The sequence below is a fragment of the Rousettus aegyptiacus genome, unplaced genomic scaffold (genome assembly GCF_014176215.1).
Source record: "Rousettus aegyptiacus isolate mRouAeg1 unplaced genomic scaffold, mRouAeg1.p scaffold_m13_p_1, whole genome shotgun sequence".
NCBI lineage: Eukaryota > Metazoa > Chordata > Mammalia > Chiroptera > Pteropodidae > Rousettus > Rousettus aegyptiacus.
Window position 1 is genome coordinate 92,208,943 of NW_023416284.1, and position 15,579 is coordinate 92,224,521.

Below are 15,579 nucleotides of genomic sequence, written 5' to 3' on the forward strand. Positions count from 1 at the left end.
CTGACCTAACCCCAGATGCCTGTACTATACCAGGCTCAGTCTGCCCTCCTGTAGGCTGGGAGAGCAATCTCGCAGGCCCCGGGGTGGGAGGAGGACTAAAGTCAGTAGCTGGGGGCTGGATCATGTGATCAAATTGTCCATTCCATGAACATTTTGTGAGCAACTACCTTGTGCCAGGGACTATGCTAGAGACCGGGGATGCAGCAAAGAACAAAACAGGCAAATATACATATGTCTTGGTGGACCATAAACAAATAAACATTTACTGGTCAAGTGCTTTAAAGAAAACAGAGCGAGGAAGACAGAATGAAGAGTAATGGGCTGGAGAAGGGGCTATGTTAGATACAGTGGTCAGAGAGACTTCCCTGAAGAGGGGACACCTGGGAAGACATCTGAATGTCCCGAGGACATGGGCCACATGGATACCAGTGGAAGAGCTTTCCAAGCAGAGAGACTAGCCAGTGCAAAGGCCCAGAGGCGGGCTTGTACCTGCAGTGTGAGAGGAGCAAGCGGAGGTGACTGTGGCTGGAGCAGAGAGATGGAAAAGGCAGTGGAAGGAGGTAAGGTCGAGGAGGAGAGGGGGAGGCAGCAGAAAGGGCCATGGACACTCTTAGGGGTTTCTGGATCCTAGGAGTGCCCCAGGGCAAACCTCTCCTCTCTGGTCTCCCAGAAACATGAGCACCCAGAGGAGCTGGCGCAGCTCTTTCAAGCTGGTCAAGCTCTTCCGCCAGCTCCTCAGAGCCTCCAGGAGGCCACTGTTCCATTTACAGCCAGAGAAGCTGAGTCCAGCGATGTCACGTAGTCAGCCAGCCAGATAAGGAGGCACCTCAGCCTTGGGCCTCAGGCTGCCAGCCCGGCCAGTCGCTGCCCGTGCCCAGGCTGCTGTGTTGACAGGTGCCATCTAAATGTGAGTCTGAGATACATGCAAAGAAATGAAACTGGACCACCTTCTTACATCATAGATAAGAATAGACTCAAAATGGATTAAAGACTTAAATGTAAAACCCAAAACCACAAACTTCTACAAGAAAACATAGGCAGTAAACTCTCTGATATTGCTTTTCAGTTCTAGCTCCTCAGGTGAAGGAAACAAAATAAACAAATTGGGCTATATCAAACTAGAAAGCTTTTGCACAGCAAAGGAAACCATCAACAAAACAAAAAGACAGCCTACTGAATGGGAGAAGATATTTGCCTATGACACAGCTGATAAAGGGTTAATAACCAAAATATATAAAGAACTCATACAACTCAACAACAACAACAACAACAACAAATAATACAATTTAAAAATGGGCAGAAGACCCGAAGAGATATTTTTCCAAAAGTGAAATCCAGATTGCCAATAGACATATGAAAAGATGCTCAAGCTCACTAATCATAGGAGAAATGCAAATTAAAGCCACAATGAGATATCACCTCACACCTGTCAGAATGGCTATCATCAATTAATCAAAAAACAACACGTGTTGTTGAGGATATGGAGAAAAGGGAACCCTCATACACTTTTGGCAGGATTGCGAATTGGTACAGCCACTATAGAAGACAATCTGGAGTTCCTCAAAAAATTAAAAATGGATCTACCTTCTGACTCAGCAATTGCACTTCTGGGTATTTATCCAAAGAAATTGAAACACTAATACATAAAGATCTATATATCCCTATGTTCATGGCAGCACTAGTCACAATAGCCAAGATATGGAAGCGACCTGAATACCAATCAATGGATGATTGTATAATGAAGTTATGGTTCATATAGACAATGGAATATTACTTAGCCATAAAAAAGGAAAAATAAGTCAGAGAAAGAAAAATACCATGATTTCACTTATACACAAAAAGAACAAACTCATCAAAAACAGACTCACAAATACGGAGGACAATATGATGACAGCCAGAGGGGAGGGGCATTGGGGGGCTGGGAGAAAGCAGTGAAGGGTTAGGGAAGTACAAATTGGTAGTTGATAGAGAAATGGGGAGCACAGCGTAGGGTATAGTCAGCAGTACTGTAATGGCTATGTGTAGAGCCAGATGGGTGATAGAATAATTGGGGGGATTGTTTCATAAACTATATAAATGTCTAACCAATATACCGTATACTTGAAACCAATAATAAAATAAAATGCTTTTTAAAAAAGGGAAAAATGCATAATACATTAAGTGAATAGAGCAGATGCTAAATAAGTAAATGAATGAATGCAAGTCTAATGCTCGGCCCTGGGATGTGGAGCTGGAGGTCAGACCAGCAACAGTTTGAATCATCGGCATCTCCAGAATATCAGTAGGGGACACAGGGACACAGCAGGGCGATGAGGCTTTGGAACTTCCCACTGCAAGGGGTAAGCTGTCCTCTAAGGAGCAGATCTGAGCCCCAGGCCCACACCCTGCCAAACCCGGAGAAGCCTTATTGTTCTGACCCTGGGAACACAGGCCCAGATGTGCCCAGGGAGCTAGAATCACTCACTGGACAGGACCAGAACCAAATCCCCTGGTGACCTCATGGAGACGCTTCTGCTTTTTTTAAGCCTTATGTCAATGTCCCAATGAGTGCTGGGTGTTACCCAGGAGCTCCCCGCCCAGAAGAGAGCTGGGTTCCAGCCCCAGCTCCTCCACATTCTGGCTTGGGAAAGTGACCCACCCTCTCTGGCCTCTGTTTCCTCATCTATAAAATGGGCATAATTATGATTCCTTGCAGGTCCTGGAGCCCAGAACATAGTAGGTGCCCAGGATTTGCTGACCAAGTTAGCACAGCTCTGATGTCTTCAGCCTGGCAAGCACATCCTCCCCTCTGCCCTGCTCCCTGGTACTCTTCTAAGCAACTCACTGATGATTTATACTTCAGAGGATGAATCAATACAATATATGGCCAAAGACATCTTTAATCTTTCACAGGGATTAGGCTCCAAGGTACAGCAGCCTCTTTCTACTGGCCGCTCAATTCTGATTTCAATTTGGCAAGCTAAAGCATGGCTTTCTCTCTCTCTTTCTTTTCATCCACCTATAGACATTCCTCCAAATCAAATTTCATTCAGCGGGCAGGGCAGGGAGACCTAGCTGCCCATGCGCGAGGACCTCAGGGCTGTGCACCCTGCACAGGGTGATAGCAAGAGGATCCGGGGACATGGGAGGTACAGCCAAGTGGGAGATCAGGCCTCAGCGATGGCATGGAGCACGGGGTGCAGGCGCACCGTGAGGGGACAGCTGCGCCAGGGCAGGAGGGCCTCTGAGCTGCAGGCCCTGTGGGAGGAGCCAGTTCTCTTGTTTTTAGAGAAGTCCTTTTTAAAAATCTTAACTAGACTTTAAATTCTTTAACTACCCAATGCCTGATTAGATGTTTGTAGAAAATTTAAATAATAGTCTTAGCTTCGGATAAAACTCAATGCCTGGACCTCACCCCAACCCCATACCGCTTCTGCTCTTCGTATGTCAGCATGTGTCTTCCAGGCTGTGTGTGTGTGTGTGTGTGTGTGTGTGTGTGTGTGTGTGTGTGTGTGTCACTGTAATACCCCCATCCCTTGCACGGGGCTGGTCCACATGGGTCTCAGTGAACGCAGTGGGAAATGGGCAGAAGATAAAGGGATAAGAATACAAAGGCAATTAAGACCTCTAGTCCTGGTGCCCTTCTCCACTGATAAGGTGCTGTGTGACCTATATCGGTTATTATTTGGTCTCTCTGTGTCCCAGCTCCTCCCCATAAAATGTGGAGACCTACCTCATAGGGTAGGGAGGAATACCTAGGACAACAGGTATAAGACAGGTGCTGAGCACATAGGAAGGACTATGGAAATACTGGTGGTGGCTGCTAGGCCCCTTCCAGCAGGGACTGAACACAACCGAACACTAAGGTGTTGAACTTCTGTCCCTGTTCCATCCAGCACCCTTATCCCCAAATCCTACAGAGGTTGCATCTTAAACACAAAGGCAATGGGTTTATTTGGGGAAAGATTCAAGCCATTGAGGAAGAAGGCAATTTGCAGAGCAGGGGGTGTGGGGCCAGCCCAGAGTCTGAGCAAAGGAGAAAGGACATGTCAGGAGAAAGGTCAGCCAGAGGGAGGGGGCTGTGGCATCGGGGGTCTGACGCTGTCACCCGCCTGGCTGGAAGTATGAGTAGGGTCTGTCCACCCCCTGCTTCCTTCTGCCAGGCTCAGCTGCTGGAGTAGAGAGTGGCCTGGAGCCGCAGCCATCAGTCAGCACCGCCCCACTTCCGCTGGGGCCGCCCTCTCCGCCAGGTTGCAGGCATCCAAGTGGCTTTGGCTATACAATTAAAGGGGCTCATCCAAGATTTATAGCAGGATTATGCCTGCAGGGTGTTACCAATGCCAGTCTCTGGACACTGTGGTCCTTAGAAAAAGCAATTAGAGTCCTGGGTTATACAGGTATAAATATATACACGCCATCTCCCAAGGTCGAGGGTGCTGCAGGAGCTATTTAGAGACAGGACCATGGGAGAGACCAAGAGAGGTGGCAAAGGAGCCCTCTCTGCAGGGAGGTGGGTCTGTCAGGAGAGGGAAGGTCTTCTCCCCATATCCCACACACGACAGGTGCCATCCCTCAGCCCTATGGCCTTCAATCATCCTTGCCTTGTGGCAAGGCTCACCCAACCGAGGTGGAGCCCCCAACCCAGAGACCTGCCCGCTGCTCCACCCCACCCCGAGCCCACTACGACAGCCCCTTGCAGGCTGCCCTCCCCCAGCACAGCCTTGGAACTGACTCACTCAGAGGCTCAGGCTTCAGGCCTGCCAAAGTGTTCACTTTTGTTCCGTTAGCCTGTTTTCGCTTGCCTATACCTAAAAGCTTTTGAGGACAGCAATTAAGGGCAGGCAGTGAGCTTAATAAAGGAAAGGTGGCCTGTGGTAAGTGGAGGGGACCTCAAGAAGAGCAAATCACCTCCCTACGGATCCTCAAATCCCACCCACGGGGCACCTACTTCACTGAAGCCTGAGCCGGCACAGCCCTGCCCACCCATGTGAGATGTGACTCCTGCAGCCCCTGACTCTCACCCCCACCAGACTGCTCAATCTCAGGGACTCCAAATTCCTGATCCCTCAAACAACCCTTGCTCCAGAAACCTGCCGGCTGGCCCCCCAGCTCCTGGGTCCCTCAGACTGCCTTAAACCAGGCCATCTCCATCCCAACCCCCTTCCCCTCCTCTCTGCCTGAGAACAGTGGCTTTTCCACCAACTCCCACACCAGGAATATTGACAGTCCTTTCGTCTGCCTGGCCACATCTGTGAAAGTCGTTCACATCCACCCCTCACCCCCAGGAATTACCCTGCTGCCCAATAAGGCCTTAGGCCAATCCCCCGGTACTCAGAGAAGAGACTGAGGCCCACAAGGGGCATGGCCCAGGGCAGGCAGAGCCCATAGCAGGACCCAGAGAATGGCTCTCAGGCAGTGCTCAGCCACTGTACTACGACATACCCCCATCCCCGAGCATGACCCTGCAGGCATGCGCCTGACTCACCATCCTCTCGGGACTTCTGAATGAAGGCCTCCACGCCGCTCTCGCCGTAGCTGCCCTCCGAGGCCAGCGTGGACACATAGTTCCACTTGAGGGTACGGACGATGTCCACCATGGCCTGGGCCTGGTACGTGTCCGAGGGCACCACGCGGGAGAAGAAGTCGTAGCGGCTGTTGTCACTCAGGTCGGGGGCTGTGGAGGCGTAGCTGATCTGGGGGATCTGGAGGTGAGAGGGGCTGCTAATGGGGGTGGTTGGCACCCCCACCCTGCCTGGCCAGCACTGCACCCCGACACACCAACCTCCCTCCTGTCCCCACAGCCTTGGGACCTCCCCGGCCATTCCCACGGGCACTACCCCATCTCATCCTAGGGGAGACCCTGTGACACAGGCTCGACAAGTCCTAGGCCACTTGACAGAGGAGGAAACCGAGGCCCAGAGAGGGTTGGGCAAATAGTTAGTTGGTCCTGCCCCTGGCTCCAGCCCAGGTGCCCGATGCCTCCCACCTCCACTCAGCTCTGCCTGATCCTGCTCCTCCCTATAACCCTACCTGCTCCCAGCAAGAGTGAGGCATGTCAGCATCAAGCCCTCCCCCAGAAAATCTCCCATCTAGCCTCAACTGTGTCCTGCAGCTGGTGGCCCCCCAACGACACACACGTACACACCATGGAGTCATTGGGGATCTCACACACACACGCATGCACACATGTGCACACACACGCCAGGGCCTCTGGGTGCCTTGATATACATAAAGAGCTGGAAGATCCCAGCCAGGGAAAATCCCCAGGTGGGTGAGATGGTTTGGCCTGTGGATGGGGTAGGGATGAGAGTGGTAAGAGGGAGTCATTTGGTCCATCTCCTTCCCCCAGGTATCCCCTAGGCCACCACCCAGCAGATCCTGTCCCCACAGCTCCCTCTGGGCTCAGGCTCTTTCCTCTTGCCCAGCTCAGAGGAGACAACAGACCAAATTCCAACTCCCCCCAACCCTGCCCCACCCCCTAGGGATGGAAACCCAGGAGTCTGCAGGGCCTCTGGGAGGTCCCTCTCCCCACAGCCCGGGACCCAGTGCCAAGAGAGGCAGGCGCCTGCCTGTCCCACAGACTCTCAATAGCAGACTCCAGACCTGCTGCCCCCAGCTGCAGCTCCCCCAGCCACAGAGCACTTTCCCGCCCCACAGCTCCCACCTGCCCACCCTCGGGCACAGGTGGATGCAGTGCCCGTAGGCTGACATTCCTCTTGTGGTTGACATCCAGCCAGCCCCAAAGGATGTGGAAGGGGCTGTGTGAACCCTCCTGGGGCTTGCCCTCCCCCACGGCCCATGTGCACACCCCCAGGTGCCCTCCTCACAGGCCCTTGTGCAGCCCCAGCTCCCCAGGACAGCTCGGTTCTCCACGATTTCTCTTCCTTGCCTCCGTCCACACCAAAACACACCCTTCCTGTGTGCCCTCTGCCCTGCCCTCAGCTGCCCAGGGTGACAGAGTGAAGGGGCGGGCATATCATCTGGGCTAATATCAAATCTACGATTTATCCCTCTAAAGAATCACTAATATTCAATCCTGTCTAAGAAAACTCATGGCCAGAGCCTCAGTTCCCATGGCAGCTGAGGGTGGGGAACCATTCTGGGGGTAAGAGGATTGGGGACACCCTTCGGACAAGTGGTTGCCCACCTAGCCTATGCCTATGGTGTCTCTATTCCCCAGGGAGAGTTGGGGTGCACATTCCACTAAGGACACCTATTACAAAAAGGGCATGGCCAAGCTCAGCCCATCCCCCAACCAGGGATACCCCCAACCAGCAGACCCTCACTGCTTCCCCTCGCTGAGCTCATTCACGGAAAAGGATATGGGGAAAACAGATGCTTGGTTTTCTGGATTTTCTGAGCAACTAAATTGCAGCTCTTGTGGTCTTTATAAAATGGTATGTACTGAGTCATTTGCTGTAGCACCTTTGTAAAAGCAACACTTTGGGAAAAACCTGGTAAAAGAAGCTATGGCCCTATAAGGAATATTACGCAGCTGCCAAAAAGAACAAGGCAGCTTTCCAGGACTGCTCTTCAAGACATAGGGTAAGAACAAAAGCAACAAAGAAGCAAGGTGCGCCCTGCTTATTGTGCGAGGGGGTGGTATATATTCAGGTACTAACTCGCGCAGCTCTGAAACAAAACAGTTAAGCTGTCTCTGGGGAGGGAAACAGGTGGCTGGAGACGGGTGGCTGGGACCTTTCACATTATAGCCTTTGTACCTTTTGCATGTAGAACCATGCAAAAATAGACACTGTTTAAAAAACAAACCACATTTGAATCTTGGGGAGTACGCACGTCCCCTCTCCTGCCTGTGTCAGCAATGTCCGAAAACTAACCGGGTCCTCTCTGCCTCAGAGAGCACTTATCATGAAAACAGCACCCTCTCAAATGTAGACTCCGATTGGCTTTTTGGCGATTAATTTTAAAAGTATTGCTATTTTCAAGGTCTGATAATTTTATTATAGTTTCAGGGATTGGCTGGGTTTTTGAGCGTCCCTGTCCCTTAGAGCAGGGTTCCTTAGCCTCAGCACTAGTAACACTTCAGCGGGGGGGATAATTCTTTGTTGGGGGCTGCCCTGTGCATTGCAGATGTTCAGCAGCCTCCCCATCCCCTGCCCACTAGATGCCATAGCACACTTCTCCCCGAGTTGTGACAACCAAGTTGTCTCCAGACATTGCCAAATATCCCCCAGGGACAAGGCTGTCTCCCTTTGAGACTCACTGTTTTAGAAATATGTACTGCAATATTTAGGGACGGAGTGATATGATGAGGTCTCAGATTTCCTTCAAAAGAACCATGGTGGGAGTGTGTGGGAAAAAAAGAAGTAACACTGGCCGGGAGTTGACAGCTGCTAAGTGGTGCATACATGGGGGCTCAGTTGTACTTTTGTACATGTCTGAAATACCCATATTTTTTAATTCGTCAACAATAAAACAGAACAAAATAAATGCCACCCCCAGGTCAGCCCTCGCCCTGAACTTGGAGCCGGAGCCGGAGCTGGAGCTGGAGAAGGTCGTGGCGATTGCTGCCCAGACCCGCCTGACAAAGCCCGCCGTCACCACGGGCTGAGACAAGATGGTCTTTGCTCGCTGGCCTACCTCTCGCCTGGTCCTAATCACACACCCAGGAATCCACTCTCCTTCTAATTGGAAGATTGTCTCCTACTTCTGATATTTTCTCCCAACACAGCATCCAGAGTCAAAAGGGCCCTCACACAGCAGAGGGCGGGAGGCCCAGGGAGGTGTCAGGGCTGATGGCAGAACAGGAGAGCGGCAACGCAAGCGACTTCTCCATTTCTCACTCATCCCTCGTTCCAGCTTCCACACCCCCACACCCCCGCCCTCCCGCATTCAGGCACTCAGCCTGGACAGGCCGACAGATGAACAGGTAGATGTCCAGGTGTCAGGACCTGGAGCCCACCCTGGTTGTCCAGGCCTGTGAGCAGTCTTCAGACACAGGCCCCGCCCCTGCTTGCCTTCACACTCCCATTCCTAGAAAAGGGTAGGAGGGCTGAACACGGGCTTCCGGCAGGGTATACATGTCACCTTCAGGAGGGCCTGAGCCCCTGATCTCAGGAACCCAGGAGGGGCCCCTGCTCTGTCCCCAACAATTCCTGACACCCTGGAACAGGGGCCCAGGCATGAGATGGTGGGGAGCAGCCTTCTGAACAGGGTCCAAGGGATCCGCCAGAATCCTCTTACATGGCCCCTCTGCTAGCTCTCTCCTCAGCTCCAGGCCCTCCCAAATTTCTCAGGGGGAATGATTTCAAGCAGAGATTTGGAAGCTAAACAGCTCAGGTTGAAACCTAGCTCCACCACCTATGGGCTGGGAAACCTTGGGCAAATCGTTTCACCTCTCTGGACCTCAGTTTCCTCAGCTGCAAAATGGGAATCGTTAAATCCCTTTCTTATAAGATTGTAAAGGTCACATGTGGAATTCATGCAAAGCACCCAGGGCAGCGCCTGGCAGGCAGTAACATTCAAAAGGTCAGCTCTTGTGTGAGTGGCTATGAGTTTTTATCCCCGCCCCAACCTTCCTCTTGGCAGCCTTCTCCCCTTGCCCTTCTCTCTGACGTTCTCTGACAGTCTCCCTGGGACTCTCCTCTGTGCCTCCCTGCTCCTGCCCCCAGTTCTCTCTCAGTAGTCGCATTGTTATTTCTGTGTTTAGAGGGGACACCACCTCCTCAGAGGCTGACAGGCTCTCCAACATGGCCTGCCCCCTGCAGCCTAGAGTGAGGTAGGGGAGAGCTAGGGACAGCCTTAGGGACACCATGGGCAAGGCGACTGTGACCACCTGGCCTGAGTGGGACTCTGTCGTCTCCTCAGCTCTCACTGTCTCCGAAGCCCGGCTGAAGAGGGTGGGGGCTCCACTAACACCCTCCTCGAGGAATGTTCCTCTGTTCTCACAAAAGCAGCCTAGGAAGGGAAGGAGGCAGCCGCGCCCGCCCCACTGCCAGCTCCTCCATCTCTCTGCCTCCCTCCCTCCCTTCCTTCTACCCTCACCCAATACTTTAAGCACCTACTCTGTGCCAGGCACTGTTCTAGGTGCTAGGGACATGGTACCTTCTTCTGTCTCATCCTCAGGAGGCAAGAGTCAGCAAGAACCTAGATTTTAGCAGCACCTGACCAGCCACAGGTATCGTATTTTAGGTCCACCTGTCTGTCTTCTCCTACCTCTCTGCCCACAGAGCCATGATCTTATATCCCCATATCCAAATCTTCTCTGTGAGGCAAGGCCCAGCTCAAATGTTGCCTCCTCCAGGCAGCCCTCCCTTTGCCCTCATCCTCCAGAAAGTCTGCTCAGACCTCTCACAGCACGGAGGCAGGGTGCTCCAGAAGCACCAGGCATGTCCTCTCAGATGTTAGGATGCTTAGTCTCTTGTCAATTTAACGGGCATTCTAAGGCACCCCCACTGTGCTGGGGAAGGCTATGTGGGGATCACAGGAAGGGAACTAGATTTATCCCACCCCCAAACACTAATCAACACCCACTGCATTGCGGAGGACGCCGTGGTGAGGGACAAGTGGGTTGCCCCTGAGTGACACACACTGTGTCTGCAGCAGGCACCCGGTAGAGCCTTACAGAAGGGCTAGGTGACCGAAGGGGGAGGGAGTGCATGAATAAACCTCTTTCTCTCTCTCTCTAGGCCTTCCAGAGTGACAAGCAAGTCCACGTGGGGAAAGACAAAAGCTGCTTCCAGGCTTGAGCAACAATGAAAATGAATGCCAAGTGCATCTGTGTGTGCGCGTGTGTGCACACAAGCACGGGCGGGAACGCGTGCCCTGGGCACACAAGTGCACAGCATATTCATTCATTTATTCCTCCTGCCAACAGTCGCTGAGCGTGATGGCCTGCCAAGTGCGGTGCTAAGTGCTGGGGATAGACAGGTGACCAGTGCCCTTTTGGGGCTCCCAATCTAGACAGAGGTGTCAATGGAAAGGTGATACAGAGCTGTTAGATAGGGATTAGGATCTAGGAGGAAAAAAAAAAAGAAAGAAAGGGGAGAAGCAGGGAACTGTTAGAGAGAGGGGCCAAGGAAAGCCCCTTTGACGAGCTGACATTTGAGTCAAGACCCTAAGAAGGCAAAGCGGGGAACCATGTGGGTATCAGAAGGAGGGCATTTCACGCAGAGGGAACAGCCAGTACAATGGCCTGTGTATGTGTGTGCATGTGTGTTTAGAGCCTGACTCTGTTCTTAGACTGCCGTGTCTAACCTGTAGCCACACACACACACACACACACACACACACACACACCCAAGGATGATGACGCTGGCTGGCACACAGGCAACGCCCCAGAATGCCCACAGCTCAAGCTCTGGATAGGTGGCTCCCAGACCAGCAAAATCCAAGTACCCTCTGAGAGCAGCCAGCCCATGTCCCACAGCATCCAGAAGAAGAGGGGGTAACTGGGGATGTAGGCGACCTGCCCAGCATCTCAGATCCACCCAGGGCTCAGTCCCCTGAAGGCTGATGCTTTGTTCAAGGCTCTTCAGAACAGTCAGGGGTGAAACCCCTATCCTGACCTGTATAAGACCTGGGGCACCCCAAGCCAAGTGGCTGGATATTGATGGCCATCCCATGGATACTCCAGGGCCACCTGGCAGAAACCCTAACCCTCTTATAGTGAGCTATAGTATTTTAAAGGACCTCCCTTTCCCTCCTCTTCCCTAATGCTTGGCACAGCACGTAAGCTTCCAGCATACCCTGAAGCCAGCCTGCCTGGGCTGTGCAACTCGGCTTTGCCATCCTATGTGAACTTAGGCAAGCAAGCAGCCTCCTAGGCCTCAGTTCCCTCCCTCATATAGTAGTCACAGTAACATTAGAGAGGGCTACACTCAAAATGCTTAAAATGCAGGTGCCCTCAGCACATGCTAGAGATTATTATTAAAGAAAGGGGCAAGGCTAGGGCTATTGTGCCCATTTTGCAGATGAGGAAAGTGAGGATGAAAGTGCCCTCTGAGTATCAGAGCCAGAAGACATCAGAAACAAGACCAAGCTACTCTACCTCCCGGTTCACTATCCCTGAGTCCTGGCCTCAAGCCCTGCCCACCCTGCCAGCTGACTCTGCTCGTTGTTCCACCCTTAAGCCAGGCCAGGCAGCCAGATGGAGGCTGGGATCCTGCAGCAACTTCTGGCCAGTAGCCCAGCCTAGGCCAGGGCCCAGGCAGACCTCGAGACCCCCACATGCCTGCTGGATTCCCTCGCGCCCATGGAGCAGGGGACCTGCACAGGGCTGGGCAGACTCTAGAGCTAGCTCCCTGCTCCTTGTCCTTCTGATCCTGGCTGCTTGAGGCCTCAACCACTGGGCTCTTAGCCTCAGCTGCTTTCCTCACAGATAGAAGGCAGCCAGTCTTTTAGTATGTGAAAGCCACGCAGTCTGAAATGTGTGGGTCAGAGAGCCGGCCAGAGGAGAGAAGGCCAGCTTCCAAAGGCCTGGCCTGCAAGGTCGGGGCTGAGGGACATGGTTTCCGGCCCTCACACCCCTCACCTGCCTGAGCTGTGCATCCTCTCAAGGGCCTTTGCTGCAGAGACACAGGGGCCAGAGGAGCAAAAGGTGATGCCAGCTACACCTTCTTCCCTCTACCAGGCCTTAGCGGAGCTGGGGTAGAGGGGGACTCACTGAGATCTGGGTACACAGCTGGCGCTCCACACACCCTCATGGAGCACTGAGCACCTCCTCTCAGCCAGGCAGCAAGGACATGGGTGTAAATAACCCACCCTCGGCTAGATGGGAGGAGGGTGAGGGGGGCAGGGTGAAAAAGGTGAAGGGATTGAGAACTACGAATTGGTAGTTACAAAATTTGTCACAGTGATGTGAAATACAGCACAGGGAATATGGTCAATAACATTGTAATAACTATGTATAGTGCCAGGTGGGTACTAGACTAATCAGGGGGATCACTTTGCAAATTATATAAATGTCTAACCACTATGCTGTATACCTGAAACTAATATAATAATATTAAATGTCAACTCTAATTGAAAAAAATTTTAATAAAAATTTAAAAATATAATAAATAAAATGTTGAAAGTGTCATAAATAAACAAACAAACAAATAAATAAATAACCCACCTTCAGAGAAGTTGCCTGGGGGAGACTGGAAAAGAAGGTCCTCAAAGTAAAATGGCCCCAGGCTGAAGTGCTGAGTTGGGGGCAGCCTGCGATTCCTGGGAGCCTCACAGGGAAGCTCCAGGGAGAGACCAACTGCCAGGCACCAAGAAGAGAGTCAGCCCTGACAAGCCTGCTTGCGACAGGGACCCCAGGGTTCAAGAGCAGAAGACAAGAGTGACCCTACAGATTAGGACAACCCCAAGGAAACCTCACACATCCATACCTCCACGGAGGTGCCCCCCAATTACTTAAGAATAGAGAAGGGACTGCCGAAGCCTGGGAAGAGGAGGGCACCTTGGTTAGGGGTCTGGGCTGGCATCTGGGTGGCCTTTGGAAGGACTAGGATAGACCACAGATAGGACTGTCTGCTACCTACCCCAGGGCCTCCTCCAGGGCTATATCCTAGGGGCTTTCCCCCACACCCACTGGACAATTTGGAGGCCACTGGCCACTTCCCCCAGGCCTGCTGGGGATTCAGGTCAGGCCATGCTGGGCCTCTCTAAGATGCCCTCATTAATCAGCTCTCCTTACTCTGCTCTGTGGACACAGACAGGCAGCCTACTCCCAGCCTAAGCATCTGGTCACTCGGGGGCCTGGCCCAGGGCCAGCAGGGCTGTGCCCCAGTGCCATCGATTGTCTGCCCGGCCCACCCCAAGCGAGCCCTGACTCGGCATTCTGCCAGCAAGCTGAGTCTGCAGATCTCCCAGCCCTAGGGCACTCAGCCTCTCTGGCCCTGCCCATCCCCAGGCCCAGAACTGAGCAGACCTGGGCCTCCTCTGCCCTGTTACACAGGCCTCTTCTTCTCACACTGAGGGCTGCAGCATTTAGAGGAAAGCAGAGCATAGGGATGCTAGAGCCTGGGGATGCTTTTTGAGACAATGGAGATTTTAAGAAATTTGTGGCTCCATTAGAGCAACAAGCTAAATCTTAGGCCAGCTAGTTTGCCAGAGAGAACTAGGGAAAGAGACAGCTAAAAAAAAAGCCCTCCTGAGGTCAGAACAAACTTGAGAGACTGGTCTCATAAATACCTCTACAATGGGGTCAGAATTTTATTAAATTAGACTGTGAAGCAATTTTTTCTCCAGGACATTGATAGAAACAATAGAGTAATAGGCTGGCAATTAGTAGTGGAGCCTAACAGCCGGTGTGGTACCAACGGAGGCTGACAGGTTAACAGAGACCAGGAAAAAAGAAAAAAGTGAAAAAAGGGTCTAATAAAACATGACTGAGAAGTGTATGTCAGAGTCTTTGAGGCACGAATGCTCTTAAAAGACAGTAAAATTTGCCCACAAGGCCCATTCGGTCCCTTCACCTTGGCTGCTCCCTTGCTACGATCCAGCATCTTCCCAAAACTGAGATACAGATGGGTTAAGTAACTTGTCACATAGCTAGTGAGTATTTAAGCCAGGATTTGAACCCAAAGGGACTAGCCCAGAGCCCATGCAACTGTCATGTAAAACCTCAGTCTTCCCCTTAAGCAAGTAGGCGTACACACACACACACACACACACACACACACACACACACACACAGAATATCTGAGGGCAATGGCAGCAGCCTATAGTGACAAGGAGGGCCGTCCACATCTCCTGGGCAGCAGTGGAGAGACCCAGCCCTATTTCTACTTCATGCTCAGCACCTACCTTCATTCCTGGCTGCCACACTATGGGCTGAAGTGGCCCATCTGTCTCTTAACACAAAGGGTCAGGCACGGGTGGGGGCCAGGGACCCCAGGGGGTCGTGTAAATGGCTCTGCTTTGGACAACAGCTAATTTCTAAACATAATTATTAATTTCATGCTTATCATATGCAAACCTCTGTCTCCAAAATGAGATGAAATTGATTTAATTAGAAATTCTATCATCAAGCCTTTTGGATCCAAGCTTTTAATTAGGATCACCAACCCCACCCAGTGCTGCCAGAGAGTGGGCTCATGGCCCCTGACTTCTCTCCCCGAGGCCCCAAGCACAACCAGGATATGTGGGCACCTCCACTGTCACCAGTGCCCCACTGCCCAGGTCATGGCCCCTCACCAGGACCATCTCCCATCACACAGCATGGCCCCACAGTCACAGGTAGCCTCTTTTTCCTCCTGGCGTCATAATGAGGAAATAATTTGGTAAGAGTTCATATCATCTTGCAGCCAGGAAAACTGGGGCATTTAGATGGGTTAGGGACAGGAGAGATAACAGGTCTCCCATCTTCCAGCAAAATTCACATACCAGCCTTTCTTTGGAGCCCCTGCCAGGTGCTAATAAAATGCCTTTACAGCTCAGCATAGGGCTGTCCAAATTATCAACAACACTTGGCATTTTACCAAAGCATTTCCATACATATTACCTCTAACCTCACCTCCAACCACTCCCATCTTGGCCTCGCTCTCGCTCTCGTAGCTCCAGCCACACTGGTCTCCTTGCCTCGGGGCCTTTGCACGAGCTATTCCCTAGGACTGAATACTCTTCTCGCCAGAGCATTCTGAGCAG

General features: G+C 52.1%; 1 protein-coding gene across 3 annotated transcripts in view; it reads right to left on the reverse strand.

The window, feature by feature from the left end:
* The window catches only part of GRM4 (glutamate metabotropic receptor 4), a 115,969-nt gene that overhangs the window by 59,639 nt on the left and 40,751 nt on the right, over positions 1-15,579 (reverse strand). For 2 of the 3 annotated variants that reach the window (XM_036238969.1, XM_036238973.1), the window contains exon 3: positions 5,465-5,681. The exons of the other annotated variant lie outside the window; for it this stretch is intronic. In XM_036238969.1, coding sequence (XP_036094862.1) covers positions 5,465-5,681 — 217 coding nt within the window. The remainder of the gene's footprint in view (positions 1-5,464; positions 5,682-15,579) is intronic. 3 annotated transcript variants of the gene reach the window in all.